General features: G+C 41.7%; 1 protein-coding gene across 1 annotated transcript; it reads right to left on the bottom strand.

The window, feature by feature from the left end:
* Positions 1–329: 329 nt before the first annotated feature.
* Positions 330–4,519, bottom strand: LOC100272247 (uncharacterized). The gene is made up of 8 exons (NM_001359589.1): positions 4,157–4,519; positions 2,865–2,973; positions 2,469–2,693; positions 1,954–2,053; positions 1,764–1,874; positions 1,284–1,367; positions 1,065–1,123; positions 330–822 (listed from the first exon to the last, which is right to left on the bottom strand). The coding sequence occupies exons 1-8, from the start codon at positions 4,347–4,349 to the stop codon at positions 630–632; spliced, it is 1,074 nt and encodes a 357-aa protein (NP_001346518.1). The 5' UTR covers positions 4,350–4,519; the 3' UTR covers positions 330–629.
* Positions 4,520–13,830: the final 9,311 nt, after the last annotated feature.

Raw genomic sequence — 13,830 nt, 5'->3', positions numbered from 1 at the left:
AACATCTGATAGATAATTGATTGAGTTGTTCTTGATTTGACCCTTTTCAGAGCTTTTGGTATCTTAATTAGTGGGCTTTTTGGGTTGAACATTGGGAATTAAATCAAGAGTGTTTCAGCACTAGAGTTATTTTATTGGCTCTCATTCATCTTCTCTCTAGTCGACTATTTGATCCTTCGTCTAGTAGAATGGAATACACTACAATTCACCTTGAATAGATGCCCTTTTATTTTTCAGATCGTCTGTTAAGCTTAGAGGTCCTGGGTGTGCAAGACATTTTTTATTTTGTAATAAGTATGGACTGATGCCTCTTCTTTGAAGAGGGCTGAAGCCAGAACCTTAATTCCATTATTATCTAAAAAAACAATCCTTTGTTTTCTTTCAAGAATGAGCCTAACTCTACAAACATCTGAAGGCATAGTTGCAAGAATTAGCCTAACTCTGCAAAGCATATGCAGGCGCTGTCCAAGATGAAATTTCACAACAGGGATTCCAGATTTTGTTTTTGAAACCACTACGAAGTCGGTACGAGATACAACTACGTGCCAGAAAAGGAGTTGTTCGTCGATGTACATGACAAAATTACTGAAAACATTGATTTTTGATTGGGTACTTCCAAGCAGTAGCCTCTACTTCTTTCGGAACAAGTAATGGGCAACCATCCATTCATCTCCATTGTTGTATCCAAAAAGTTCAGCTACCGAGATGAAGAACGTCCGCCAATAAGCTATCCATTTGGTAGTCGATTCCTTCCCATAAGTTTCCTCGAAGATCAGCCTTATTGAAGTGATGCTCTTGTCCATACGTTTTAGCCACTCCTCGCTACACAAAAATGACCCCAAGTGCTCAAGTTAGTTAATACTACACTTTGCTGTATGTCGATTCATTTCGAGCATTTATTTAGATGGCATTCGTTGCCTGACATTTTGTCATTGTACAGTGTAAACTCGACAGTGTGGCAAAACAAGAAACCCTTTACTAGTGATTACTAGAACATTTTTAAAACCATTTTAGAATTCATGGATTATTAGAGCGAGGATAGTTTGAAGTTTGGAAGGATATACCTAGTTCTAGCATAATGCGTGCCACTGACAAGCCAATGATCTACCACAGATACATCCTCCTGCAGTAATATAGTCAGTAAAATGTCAACACTCGCACGTTACCAGAGTTAGTAAATATAAACATTAACAAGAGTATAGCCCGTCAACCAATATTCATATTTAATGCATAAGGGCAGTTCTCAAAAAAAAGGAAAGAAAGAATGACTGGTTATACACTACCTGAAAGTATAGAAGTAGGTTTGCAGATGGCATTGTTCCTCCAGTGAAGAAATACCTCGTGATCCAGTCATCATCGTTTTTATCCTGTCAAATTGTGAGGTGATGAAGATTAACATAACTAATAATATTTTAATAAAAAGATTAACTCGTTTTAATTTTAAATAAGCGAAACCTAAATACTACCCGTGTGCTAAAACGGTGAAGATTAGTAATTATGACTTTCACTGTTTACATCAAAGAACTATCACTTTCAGAATGGATCGGATACTGAGAGCTTAAGTTCTTTGAGGACAGGAGAACTTTAAGGCCACATGGAATGCCTTAGCTATTAAAATCAAAAGTATGCTGCGTGCATCATCTGACACAGATTAGCTATGACTTTGTGCACCAGCCAAATACAAATACCGGTACAAGCTGCAGTTAAATGGGTGGTGGAATGCACCAAATGAACAGTGGAACTGAGGATCATTAATCTGCTACCTCAAAGTGATATGGAAATGCTTTGTGGCAGAAGAGGTGAACGAATAGTAGGCCATCCTCTTTCATCCACCTGGATATCTTCTTAAGAAGCGACTTGTAGTTTTTCATGTGCTACATAGAGGGCCATGACAGACGATCATTTGCCTTGATGAACATCCAAAGCACGGCAAGGCACCGAACTGAACCATACCTCAAACATCTCTATAGATACGATCCTGTCAAAAGAGCGCTCCATCTCAAACTTGCTGATGTCGGCTACGATTATCTCAATATTTGACAGCTCGTTATCCCTGAAACAGAATTGAAGTGACAATGTGGCATAACAAAGCATTACCAGAAGGGAAATCAAAATAGACCATATGGCGGTAGAAGATCTGTCTGCGTATCTAGCAAATGTACATGCATATGAAAGATAATTTCTGTCAATAGTATGGTTGAAATAATAGAAATAGGTCTTATATCCTTAAACAGCTGCAAGTTTGCAATAGTATTTCTGTCAATAGTATTTGCACTTCATTATTTGCAAGTTCGCAATAGCTGCAAAATTAACAGCAATATAACAACATGCTGACCAAGAAACAGATTGCAGTGACACGAATAGGCTGCAATAGTCACTTAGAAGGGTTACATAGAACATATGTTGGCACTAGATATTAAAATAGTCGACTCGACATACAACCGAAGCACTGAAACCATTAAACTTACCTACATTGCTCTTCTATAAAAGCCTTCTGTGTAGTAGAGTTGCATATCCCTGTTACACTGCAGTTCCTATATTTCTTTGCAATGTACAGTGAAAGGGATCCCCATCCACATCCAACATCTAGGATACTTTGGCCATCTTGTAGTTTCGACCTCTCACAATACAGATCCATCATCGCAACCTCAGCATCTTCTAGGGTGCTTGAATCACCAGGGAAATAGCAGGAACTGGAAGATTCAATGTATTTGTGGATTAACCAAAGAGAATGTCTCTTGTTAAAACCAAGGAGTGGGACTACACACTGCACCTTCAGCCACTCATATAAACAGACCTGTTCCTAGTATCATCAGAGCCGAAGAGAACATGTCTTTTGCTAAAACTAAGGAGTGCGCACAAACCTGTATTTGAGATTCTTTCCCAGCACTAGCTTGAAAAATGTAGTTGGCAACTCATAGTGTTGGGCTTTAGCTTTGTCTGTTTCAATGGCAATGGGCATCTCTTCAAGAGCTGCATCACGAAAACACACGGCGCAGTAATGAGATATTCGATTCTTAGGAGATCCATAGCATCACAAAACCAGTAAGCAATTACATATCGCTCTGGTGGTTAGGTTAGTCTTTACTGAAACATTAGATAACGAAACAGATATATGGCATCTGTTAGTTATCGTTGGAGACTCAGAGAATTATAATGAAGGGGTTATGATACTATGGGTATGTTTTTGTAGAACTTATAAACTGGTTAACAACCCAACGGCATGTTGTTGTACAACTTATAAACTGGTTAACAACCCAACGGCAAACTTTTCTGCAGCTTATTCTGGCGTGCTTATATATCCTCATTCCTCATGACACTCATTTAACTGAAAAGCAGATAGAGTACTGTCATACAAGTATACAACTCATTTATTCCCTTAGTCTAGCTTTTATGGAAACGCTTCCGAGAAACTGTCCCAAAGAGAGCCTAAGCCTATGTTGCTAACAATATATACTTACAGGAAATAGTATTAACATCTTATCATCAAAATAGGTTTACTATGAAAACAATTGACTTGGTGGTGTTTATCTTATATCACAAATATTTGCATTTATTTATTTATCTAAACAAAGTTATTTTTGTGTGTGTAGGACATCCCATATATTCGTTGAATATTTCCCACTGTACTGTACTGCACTGGTAGTCGGTACTTACAACAAGATGTCAAAGTTTAGGCTAAGCCATTTGGTGCTACCTTACAACAAGATGTCAAAGTTTAGGCTAAGCCATTTGGTGCTACCTAGACACACCAAAAAATAGAAAACCGAAGTATGGTCTGACAAAAAAAAACGACTAGGATATGGCACGGACACGGATCCTCTGACGTACTGCACCGTGCAGTTGGGTCACTGCGCGTGGGCCCTGTCGCACGCGGAGCCCACGCGGCAGTGGCCCATGCAGTACTGCAGGGATCCCGATCCATATGGCACGGCCCGACGGCCGTCGTTCTTTAAACTTAAGCACGATAAATGGTACGGTACGACATGACTAGATGTACGGAAGGACCGACGTTATGGCCAGTGGGGGCACAAGCCCCCACTCAAATTTAGATATGGTTTTACTTAAGCCGAAATTATTTTGTCTCATGCTAGCCTAACTTACAGCTCTATTTACAACCGACAGATAAACTGGAGGCGCTGTAGTCGGAGCTTACAGTGGACGAACTGGAGGAGCTGCTGCAGCTGGAGCGGCGCGGAGGGGAGGTAGCCCTGGCGGAGGCGCTGCGCTAGCAGGAGCCGCGTCAGGCGCCGGGTCACCGCGTCCGGGATGAGGTTGCGCTCCAGCGCCACCAGCGCGGACCGCGTCGCCGCCTCATAGGCCCGCTCGGCTACGGATGCTGCCACCATGCTGAACTGCCGCCGCGGTGCCGGTGCGCGAAGGAACTGACCAGACAGGCGAGGCTTCGCGGCTTCGCGCTTCGCGTTGCGGCGCTATTAGATTGGTCGGGCATCTATCGGCTTCCGGTTGGTGGGGCTATGCTATATGCCTGTGAATGGAAAGCGGGCCACGTCGGCGCTACAACGCTCGCTATTTTTTCGACCGCTAGTATTTCTTTATCCCGATACTATAGTATGACGCGGACCGACACATTTCTGTTTGGGAAGTACTAGGTTCGAACTCTCCTGAAGCGTAAAAAAAAAGCCTTATTCGATTGTATGGGATTGAGAGTCTATATGTTTTTTACAGATTTATTGTCTAGCTAAATTAATTGTCTAATTTATATAAGATTTGATCAGATAGAACGATTCCCGTGTATTTCTTGATAAACGAGAAATGTTTGAGGGAGATAAAATTCTCTTCTATTCAATTCTACCTAGGAACGGATAAAATCTCATTCAATCCACTCATAACCGAGCAGATTCTTAGGGCTACGACTTTGAAAACTCAATCCCCTTATATTGGTGGGAATTGAGGAAAAAATTAACTACCAGTTATTTTTTCGCTTTGAATCCGAAGAGAATTTGAGTTTCCAAACTAACCCTTTTTTTCATGAGACTATGCAGGTCCATAATATATCTACATATGCATATTATCAGAAAATTTAAGATTTAAATTCATTTTGAGAATTTTTCCTTAAAAATAACAGAAGTTAAGATGCGTATACACACTATAGGACAAAATTTATAAGAATTTACCTTCTAATACATATGCACCTAAACTGTGTTATTTTCATATGATTTTTTCTAGATTGATTTTGAATCTTAAATTTTGTGACAATGTATATGCATAGATGCATTATGAATGGGTATAGTTTCAACTTTTTTGTGAAGATTTCTAAGTATGTTTTCTAAAGAGTTCTCGAGATTCCACCGAATATAGATTTTGCACTGAACATTTTCTCTTTCCATTTGCAGCAGCTTAATTTTTGTGGAGCTTTTCTAGTAAGCTCGCTATTTAAAGAATCTGGTGGCTATAATCTAAGTATATATGTCCAGACATTACGGGCCGCCTGTTTAGCCCGCAACCCGGCACATTTTTGGCTCGGTCCAAGCACGGCCCTGTTTGATGTCCTTCGTGGTTGGGTCGCACGGCCTGTTGAGCGTGTCGGTTTTGGGCATCATATGTGGCCCTCGTATTGTGGTTGGTCCGACACAGAATGTGGGCCGACCCGATGGCAGCCTAGTGGCTACATAAGCTAGACGGTCTGAAAGGGAAATAGGCTTACACCTTTTTCTAAATGATTTTGGTGGTTGAATCGCCCAACATAAATAATTGGACTAACTAGTTTGCTCTAGATTATAAGTTCTACAGGTGCCAAAGGTTCAACACAAACCAATAAAAAGTCCAAGAAAGGGTTCAAACAAAAAGGAGCAAAGACAACCGAAGGCGGCCCTGGTCTGGCGCACCGGAATGTCCGGTGCACTAGGGTGGATCAACTCCAAACTTGCCACCTTCGGGAATTCTGGGAGCCACTCCGCTATAATTCACCGGACTGTCCGGTGTAGCACCGGACTGTCCGGTGTGCCAAGCGGAGCAACGGCTACCTGTGCCAACGGTCGCCTGCAACGCTACAGGAACAGTGAATAGTGCGCGGACTGCGCGCGCAGAAGTCAGAGCAGGCGCAGATGGCGCACCGGACAGTGAACAGGACCTGTCCGGTGCACCACCGACTGTCCGGTGGCCCACATGTCAGAAGCTCCAACGGTCGAACCCTAACGGTTGGGTGACGTGGCTGGCGCACCGGACAGTGTCCGGCGGCGCACCGAACTGTCCGGTGCGCCATACGACAGCAACCTTCACCAACGGGCATTTTGGTGGTTGGGGCTATAAATACCCCCAACCACCACACTTCAATGCATCCAAGTTTTTCAGCCATCAAACCTCATACAAGAGCTCTAGACTTCATTCCAAGACACAAACAAAGAGATCAAATCCTCTCCCAAAGTCCGGAATCACTCCAAATAAATTAGTGATTAGAGAGAGAGATTTTTGTGTTCTTTTGAGCTCTTGCGCTTGGATTGCTTTTCTTATTCCTCTATTCTTGTTTCCAACTCACTAGTAATCAAAGCAAGAGACACCAAGTTGTGGTGGTCCTTGTAGTGGACTAAGTGTCCCATTTGATTGAAGAGAAAGGCTCACTCGGTCTAAGTGACCGTTTGAGAGAGGGAAAGAGTTGAAAGAGACCCGGTGAAAGGGAAATAGGCTCACACCTTTTCCTAAATGATTTTGGTGGTTGAATTGTTCAACACAAATATTTGGACTAACTAGTTTGCTCTAGATTATAAGTTCTATAGGTGCCAAAGGTTCACAATAAACCAATACAAAGTTAAAAGAAAGGGTTCAAAAAGAAAGGAGCAAAGCAACCGAAGGTTGCCCTGGTCTAGCGCACCGGACTGTCCGGTGCACCACCGAACAGTGTCCGGTGCACCAGGGTGGATTCTCTCCAACTCGCTAGCTTCAGGAATTCTAGGAGCCACTCCGCTATAATTCACCGGACTGTCCGATGTAGCACCGGACTGTCCGGTGTGCCAGTGGAGTAACGGCTAAACATCGCCAACGGTCGTCTGCAAAGGAACAGTAAAACGCTACAGTGCGCGCCTGCGCGCGCAGAAGTCAGAGCAGCCGTCAGAAGGTGCACCAGACAGTGAACAGTGACTGCCCAGTGCACCACCGGACTGTCTGGTGGTCCCACATGTCAGAGCTCCAACGGTCGGAACCCAACGGCTTGGTGACGTGGCTGGCGCACCGAACAGTGTCCGGTGGCGCACCGGACTGTCCGGTGCGCCATACGACAGCAGCCTTCACCAACGCCCATTTTGGTGGTTGGGGCTATAAATACCCCCAACCACCACACTTCAATGCATCCAAGTTTTCAGCCATCAAACCTCATACAAGAGCTCTAGACTTCATTCCAAGACACAAACAAAGAGATCAAATCCTCTCCTAAGTCCGGAATCACTCCAAACAAATTAGTGACTAGAGAGAGAGACTTTTGTGTTCTTTTAAGCTCTTGCGCTTGGATCGCTTTTCTTCTTCCTCTATTCTTGTTTCCAACTCACTTGTAATCAAAGCAAAAGACACCAAGTTGTGGTGGTCCTTGTAGTGGATTAAGTGCCCCATTTGATTGAAGAGAAAGGCTCACTCGGTCTAAGTGATCGTTTGAGAGAGGGAAATGGTTGAAAGAGACCCGGTCTTTGTGACCACCTCAACGGGGAGTAGGTTTGCAAGAACTGAACCTCGGTAAAACAAATCACCGTGTTCATCCGCTTTATTTCTTTGTTGATTTGTTTTTCTCTCTTTCGGACTCGAATTTAATTCTAACGCTAACCCTGGCTTGTAGTGTGTGCTTAAGTTTGTAAATTTCAGATTCTGCCTATTCACCCCCTCTAGGCAACTTGCAATTGTTATCGGAGCCCGGTACTTCATTACAGCCTAACCGCTCGAAGTTATGTCAGGAGCTCACGCCAAGAAGGAGATGGTGACCGGCGAGAAGCCCGCCACAAGCCACGGGAAGGCTCCATCGGGAGAGTCCGGCAACAAGAAGAGGGAGGAATCACCTCCCCGCGTTAAGTCGCACCGGAGTGGCGACAAGAAGAAGAAGATGAAAAAGGTGGTCTACTATGAGACCGACTCTTCGTCGCCATCCACCTCTGGCTCCGACGCGCCGTCCGTTACTTCTAAGCGCCATGAGCGCAAGAAGTTTAGTAAGATCCCCTTACGCTATCCTCGCATTTCCAAACATACTCCATTACTTTCCATTCCATTAGGCAAACCACCGGCTTTTAACGGTGAAGATTATTCTAGGTGGAGTGAAATGATGAAATATCATCTAACCTCACTCCACACAAGCATATGGGACATTGTTGAATTTGGAGCACAGGTACCATCCGTGGGGGATGAAGATTATGATGCGGACAAAGTCGCCCAAATCCAACACTTTAATTCCCAAGCAACTACTATACTCCTCACCTCTCTAAGTCGAGAGGAGTATAATAAGGTGCAAGGTTTGAAAAGTGCAAAAGAGATTTGGGACATATTAAAGACCGCGCACGAAGGAGACGAAGTGACCAAGATCACCAAGATGGAAACGATCGAGGGGGAGCTCGGTCGCTTCATGCTTCACCAAGGAGAGGAGCCACAAGCCATGTACAACCGGCTCAAAACCTTGGTGAACCAAGTGCGCAACCTCGGGAGCACCAAATGGGATGACCATGAAATGGTCAAGGTTATTCTTAGATCACTCATTTTCTTAACCCTACTCAAGTTCAATTAATTTGTGGTGATCCAAGATATAAACTAATGTCTCCCAAGGAAGTGATAGGAAAGTTTGTGAGCTTTAAACTCATGATCAAAGGCTCCAAACAAATCATTGAGCGAGGCACCACCTCCACACCCGAGGTGCAACCTGAAAGTCGCCTAGAGGGGGGGTGAATAGGCGAAACCTGAAAATTAAAACTTTATCCCCCAACTAGATCCCTTGATTAGTGGTTAGAACAAGATATACAAATATCGGAGAATAGAAACTAAGTTCTTGCTTGAAAAGAGCATTGCTAAATAATGCGGGAGTGATAAATCAATACAACTAGTAAGTTATAGAATAACAAAGCAAGAAGCCTTAGATGAGAAGAGTACTAGGACAAGTTCTTTCTTGCAACGTGTTGCTTCACTAAATGGAAATTTAACTTGAAGCGACACTAAATGATATTAGCAAATAAAGGTGCAAGAAAACTTAGAGCAAGGGAAGACAAACAAATCACAAGCAATAAACACAATGGACACGGGTGATTTGTTTTACCGAGGTTCGGCCCTCGAAGGCCTAGTCCCCGTTGAGGAGTCCACTTAAGGACGGGTCTTTTTCAACCCTTTCCCTCTCTCCGCCGATCACACAAGGATCGGTGAGCTCCTCTTCTTCTCAAGGATCACTCTCGATCCCACAAGGACCACCACAATCTTTGGTGTCTCTTGCTAGCTTTTACAAGCCTCCAAAACTTTGGAGGAAGTTCGAATGGGAGTCAAAACTCCACGCGCAAATGAACACAAAGATGAAGCACACACTATCTCTCAATGAATCTCACAAGGCACTAGTGCTAAACTCAAATGAGTAGCTCTCTTTTGCTTGCTCTCTCTTTTGTGGCACTTGTGTTGGTTGTAGTGGTCTAAATCTTGTGTATAGGATGGATCAATGAATATATGTGGTTGGGAGGGCTTGAGTATGTCAACTAGATGACTTAGAATGTTGCTTGGGCTCCCACACCTTGAAGTGGCCGGTTGGGGTGGTATTTATAGCCACCAACCAAAATCTAGCCGTTGGGTGAGGCTGTCTGTTCGATGGTGCACCGGACAGTCCGGTGCACACCGGACATGTTCGGTGCCACAGCCACGTCACCCGGCCGTTAGGGTTCTGACCGTTGGAGCTCTGATTGCTGGGCCCGCCTTGATGTCCGGTGGCGCACCGGACATGTACTGTAGAGTGTCCGGTGCGCCATGCCACGCGTGCCTGACTTCTACGCGCTCTGGTGCGCATTAAATGCGTCGGCAGGTGATCGTTGGTGCCGAAGTAGCCGTTGCTCCGCTGTCACACCGGACAGTCCGGTGTACACCGGACAGTCCGGTGAATTATAGCGGAGCAGCTTCGATGAATTCCCGAGGCTGGCGAGTTCCGGAGGCCGCTCTTCCTTGGAGCACCGGACAGTCCGGTGTACACCGGACATTCCGGTGAATTATAGCGGAGTTGCCTCTGGAATTTCTCGAAGGTGACGAGTTTGAAGTCGGAGTCCTCTGGTGCACCGGACATGTCCGGTGCGCCAGACTAGAGGTGCCTTCGGTTATCCCTTGCTCCTTTGTTTGAACCAAATACTTGGTCTTTTTATTGGCTAAGTGTGAACCTTTGGCACCTGTATAACTTATACACTAGAGCAAACTAGTTAGTCCAAATATTTGTGTTGGGCAATTCAACCACCAAAATTAAATAGGAACTAGGTGTAAGCCTAATTCCCTTTCAATCTCCCCCTTTTTGGTGATTGATGCCAACACAAACCAAAGATTTAGGTACAAGTTTAAATGAAAGGAGATAGTTTTACCTTTTTGTACCTTTACATAGGGACACTCTCTTTATTGTGCTTTGTCCTTAGTCTTAGATGCTTAAGACCTATTCTTAATGACAATATATGGAAATATTTTGCACAAGAGAGAGTTCTACAACTAGTGATCTTATCAAGTTATTGTTAGCATATATCAAATGGATCACAAGTTGCATAAATGTATCATGAATTCTCCTTTTAACTTAGTGCATATCAAGAGAGATATTGATTGAAAGTATATACGGCACTAAGAAGCATGATTGAAGTCATTCAATGATCAAACAAATAACAGATGTGATCAAAAGAACATCATACACATTAGATTATCAATTAAGCTTAGAGTAGGAGAATTCAGCAAATATGCTACTTTAGAGTGAAAGACAAGAATTTAAAGTAGTAGCATACTTCATGAGAAACTTATTCTCATGCAAGAGACTATATGAAATTTCTAAGATAAAGTGATAGTCTCAACATAATCAAGATATAAAAAGAGGCTCCCCCTAAAGATATGCATCAAGTATTTGAATGAATTGAATGGATGGATTTATTTTAAAGACAAATAGAGAGAGGCATTATACATCTTGATCAAGGCTCATTAAATTTGTAATAAACAACTTGAGCCTAGTATTCTCAATATGAAAGGGTTTAGAATACTCACAACCACACCATTGATTGTTTCGTAGAAGTAGGTGGTGTTGTTCTTGATGTTCTCCTCTTTCATTTGAGAGCCCTTCCTTTGCAGTGGCTTCTTTTTCCTTTCAAACTTATTGAAAATACTCAAGAAGAATGTTAGTAATACAAGGGAGTATATAATGATGGATGATTTCTTTTTGATAGGAAATAAGCATAATTCATCATCCATGAGTCACATAGACATGAAGTAAATTCCTTAACGTTAGTGCACATTAACAGAAAAGAGGAATGAGCACCTTTTTAATCATTTTTGATCAATCAAAGGAATTTTACTTTTTCATATTGAATTTATTATCATGACTTAGAAGCGCATCAATATGAGAATGGATATAGCAAAGGCATGAATTAGATTCTAATGGACAAGCGCATTTATGAAAATGACATTGAATGCACACTTAGTTAATTTCGGTCCAATAAAGAATCTATTCCTCACAAAGGTAGAATATGATAATTTAGATTAAATACCCATTGAGATGGGAACCAAGCTTAAGAAGATGAGTTCCCATACCTTTGCTTTTACCTTTCTTCCTTTGGGTGAAGATCAACCCATGAGGCTTGTGCACTTTCTCTCTTGTAGATTTTCATAATTGAACTCAAGAGAAATGTTAGTAGCAACACAAGCACTAGCTTCCATTTTTGTAATCATTTTGATGAGGAATGAGAAGCTAGATTACCAAAACATGGAAACTCCATAGCATGAACTAGATTATCCATAGATGATGTTATGCTCAATTTTAACTCATAAAACAAGCATAAATAATCCTTTGAGATTATAGGAATAAATCTAATTCATGATTTGGAAAGCGATAAATGTGAAAGAATCATATCCAATTTGAGCAAGTAAAAATACATCATAAAACATTTGGATTGATTTTTCTTTTCATGTTAGATTACATGCTTCCAAAGAGAAACTTATTCTCTACAAGTGAGACTATTTGGGTTACTTAGATAAAATCATTAGTCTCACTATTCTAGTTATAGGGAGAATTTTCCGTTTAAGAGTGTCCTAAGGAATTGAATTCCTTACATGACACCTAAATCTTTTAAGAACATGAAATATCTCTCTACATCTAGAATCATGGCAATAATAGAATAACTTAGCGAAAAACATGCCATGTGATACTTCCAACAATTTAAAGCATGTAGATTGCCATGGGATGGAAATGATGAGTATGCAATCTACCATAAGATAGGAAATTCTTCAAAGAATGGTAATATAAAATTAAAGGCATTTGAAGTGCTTCAATTTTTCTATGTGACTACACAAGACACATAAGAAATGATATTCTAAAATACTTGCACTTAAAAGATAAGTGTTACCATCCTTTGGCTTTCCTCCATGTTGTAGGCTTTGATTTTTCGTATATGATATCTCTTCACTTCCTACAACATATAATATCTTCCTCGAGATGATATGAGTTTAGGACATAGCAATTTGAAAAATAACCTTGGGTCAATCATGTATATAGATCATTGAAGATTTGATAGTTTGAGTTGATTGAATGGACTCTCTCAAGCATCCCAAGGCTTCATATCATCTCCTTCTCCTGCAAAGCTTGTCAATCATATTTTGGTACCCATCGCTTGATGGGTCCATCATGGTTAGTCAACAAAGATCTAGGAACCCAAAAGTCCTTTGTGTTAGCACTAGGTAAACTCATTACCTTTCTAGCACAAGTTGCAATTTTGGGTTGCCTAGTTACATGAGAATCAATTGACAAGTTAGGAGTGAAATTGTTACCAATGGGACAATCCTTGCATTGATGTCCCTTCTTTCGGCATGTGTAGCATAGGCGTTTTTCAAGTTTTGAAGTTTTCTTCTTTCCTTGTTTGTTGCTTGCTACATGGTTAGTAAAATCTTTCTTTTCTAACCCTATGCCTTTTTGTTTTAAATGAGGACAAGATCTAAGCAAGTGTCCCTTCTTGGAGCATTTAAAACAAAGTTTATCATCCTTGTTAATAATCAAGCCATTTTTAATGTAGGGACATGACCTAATCAAGTGCCCCTCTTCAAAGCATTCACTACACCTCTTAATGTGAAGTGTGGCTTGATCATTACCTTGGATGTTACCTTTTGTGGAGGCGTGGTTGAGGCTTTTGGAGGAGGTGTTGAATTTCATCTTTTGTTTCTTCTTCTTGGCAATCCTCCAATCCTTGACATTTTCTTCAAGGGATGTAGTGCATGCCACGGTTGTTCCCGTCTCAAGCTTCTTCACCATGTGATCACGGTTATCTTGAGAAGGTTGGGCAATGCATTTTCCTTTTAGTTGTGTCAAGCTCTTCTTTAGCCTCTCATTTTCTTCTTTGAGCTTTTGATATGAATCATCATTTGTTCCTGCAAATTCTAGCTCAAAGGAAGATTTGCTTGTCGACAAACAACAAGCATTAGCACATGGTAATATAGTATCAATTTGAATACATGTGCACGAGTGAGGTTGTTGGGATTTTAAGTTTTCTATCACAACCTCATGAGCAATGTTTAATATGATATGATCATTCATAAGATTTTCATGAGAACATAGAAGCATATCATATTTTTCTTGAAAAGCTAGATTTTCAACTTTTAGCTTTTCTACTTGGTCCTTAAGCAAGGTATTCCTATTTACTAATTGAG

This window comes from Zea mays, chromosome 9 (genome assembly GCF_902167145.1).
Source record: "Zea mays cultivar B73 chromosome 9, Zm-B73-REFERENCE-NAM-5.0, whole genome shotgun sequence".
NCBI classification, from domain to species: domain Eukaryota; kingdom Viridiplantae; phylum Streptophyta; class Magnoliopsida; order Poales; family Poaceae; genus Zea; species Zea mays.
This window is presented reverse-complemented; position numbering and strand designations above follow the sequence as displayed.

Coding starts and splice junctions, on each gene's coding strand:
- LOC100272247 (NM_001359589.1), bottom strand. CDS start 4,349: ATGGTGGCAGCATCCGTAGCCGAGCGGGCCTATGAGGCGGCGACGCGG. Junction 2,974..4,156: donor GCTCCTCCAGTTCGTCCACT/GTAAGCTCCGAC, acceptor TTCGTGATGCAG/CTCTTGAAGAGATGCCCATT. Junction 1,875..1,953: donor TATCTATAGAGATGTTTGAG/GTATGGTTCAGT, acceptor CCCTCTATGTAG/CACATGAAAAACTACAAGTC.